Source organism: Pteropus vampyrus, unplaced genomic scaffold (assembly GCF_000151845.1).
Source record: "Pteropus vampyrus isolate Shadow unplaced genomic scaffold, Pvam_2.0 Scaffold174, whole genome shotgun sequence".
NCBI lineage: Eukaryota > Metazoa > Chordata > Mammalia > Chiroptera > Pteropodidae > Pteropus > Pteropus vampyrus.
In genome coordinates this window covers 499,362-500,818 of record NW_011888955.1, presented here as the reverse complement: position 1 = coordinate 500,818, position 1,457 = coordinate 499,362, and the positions used below count along the sequence as shown (strand labels likewise).

Genomic DNA, 1,457 nt, shown 5'->3' with positions numbered 1-1,457 from the left:
ACAAGTCGGTAATGAAAAATGCCAGCAACTTTATTTGCAAGACCTGTAAAATTAAGGTCAAGAGACGGACTTGCAAATTCTATTCTCTTTATGCTTATCTTATCCAACTTTTACGCTGAATTTTTTTTTTCCACATTTGGAAAATTACTTTTTTTCCCTTCTCATCTCGAATGTCGCTAATGCGAGGGCAAACCCACACATCTCCTGAAAAATAAACACAGCTCTGCTTTTTCCAGACAGGAAAGAAAATCTGTTCTGTCCCTCACGCAGCTTACTTCAGCTGCTTCATCCTTCTGCGTACTGCGCACAGCTGGACACTCGCCTCAGCCAGAAACAAGCGCCGCGGTTCGTCTGGAGGCGGCGCTCGAGCATTGAGACGTGAGGTCAGAACAGCGGCCCCGTAAACAGCTCGTCTGCCCCAGCCCGAGGCCCAGCAAGATAGGATCTAAACCGAGCGCACCCCACGTGACCATGTTTGCTTATGTAATTTCTCTCCCGTTTGGCTTATACTTTTACTTTAAAAAAGGGGAAAAAAAAAAAAAAAGAAGAGGAAGAAGAACGGAGGTGACCGCCCCCTAAATGACAAGACCGGTCCCCGGTGGGAACAGGAGAGTTTTCCAGGTGAAAACCTTGTCCTCCATAAAAGCGAGAGTCTCTGTGCTTTGGCCACTGCCCGATGCAGAGGAGGGTCTGTGGGTGCCCCCCTGACCTCTACCAGTGCCCATGTTACGGTGACTGTGCCACCCCTGACCCCTACCAGTGCCCATGTTACGGTGACTGTGCCACCACCCCCGCCACACACGGTCCCACCCAGCGTTGATGCTGTTGTCGAGCTGGAACCTCGTGCCGTCTTGGCTCCCGAGTGCCAGGGCCTGCTCCTTGTCCGGGTCATTCCCACCCGCCCTTTGCCCTGTCACCGAGTGTCTGGAGAGGGGCTCGAGGTACTCACGGGGTTGAGGACCACAGTGAAGAAAAGCTCCCCTCCCTGGATGCTGCTGTCCAGCTCTTTCGGGCCCCCCGGGTATTCTTTGTAGAAAATCGTGTGAGTGAAAAGCCCACAGGTTTGCCTTGGGAGAACCTGAAGGAAGAATGAGCAAGTCAGGAAAAAGTTCCTTTTAACCAATTAATGTGTCGAAACTTAGCTTTCTTCCCCCCTCTCTCTTGGATGATGGTGCGCAAGCTGGTATCATTATTCAGTTCTTAACTAAAGCTCAGAAAATCCTCCACAATCTGGGAGAGCCAGGATGACATCAGTATAGCAGGAATACTAAAGAGAAAGTTGAAGAAATCTTTTAAAACTAAGATAGACTTTGAATTATTTTAGCCACTTATCTATTTTTAAATCTCCAAATCAGTCCTTCTATTATGAAGCCTAGTATGTTCCAGCATCTTAAGAAATAAAAAATAAAAGAAAATAAAAGGAAAAAGGAAGCTTTAAAATATTAGAGTTCTGGGTG

At 47.6% G+C, this 1,457-nt stretch overlaps 1 protein-coding gene across 1 annotated transcript in view; it reads right to left on the bottom strand.

Annotated features, from left to right (window-relative positions):
- LOC105299172 (bifunctional heparan sulfate N-deacetylase/N-sulfotransferase 3) overlaps positions 1 to 1,457 on the bottom strand; it is a gene marked incomplete at its 5' end in the record, with an annotated part of 105,440 nt that overhangs the window by 49,713 nt on the left and 54,270 nt on the right. The window contains one exon of the mRNA XM_011370780.1: positions 950 to 1,078. Coding sequence (XP_011369082.1) covers positions 950 to 1,078 — 129 coding nt within the window. The remainder of the gene's footprint in view (positions 1 to 949; positions 1,079 to 1,457) is intronic.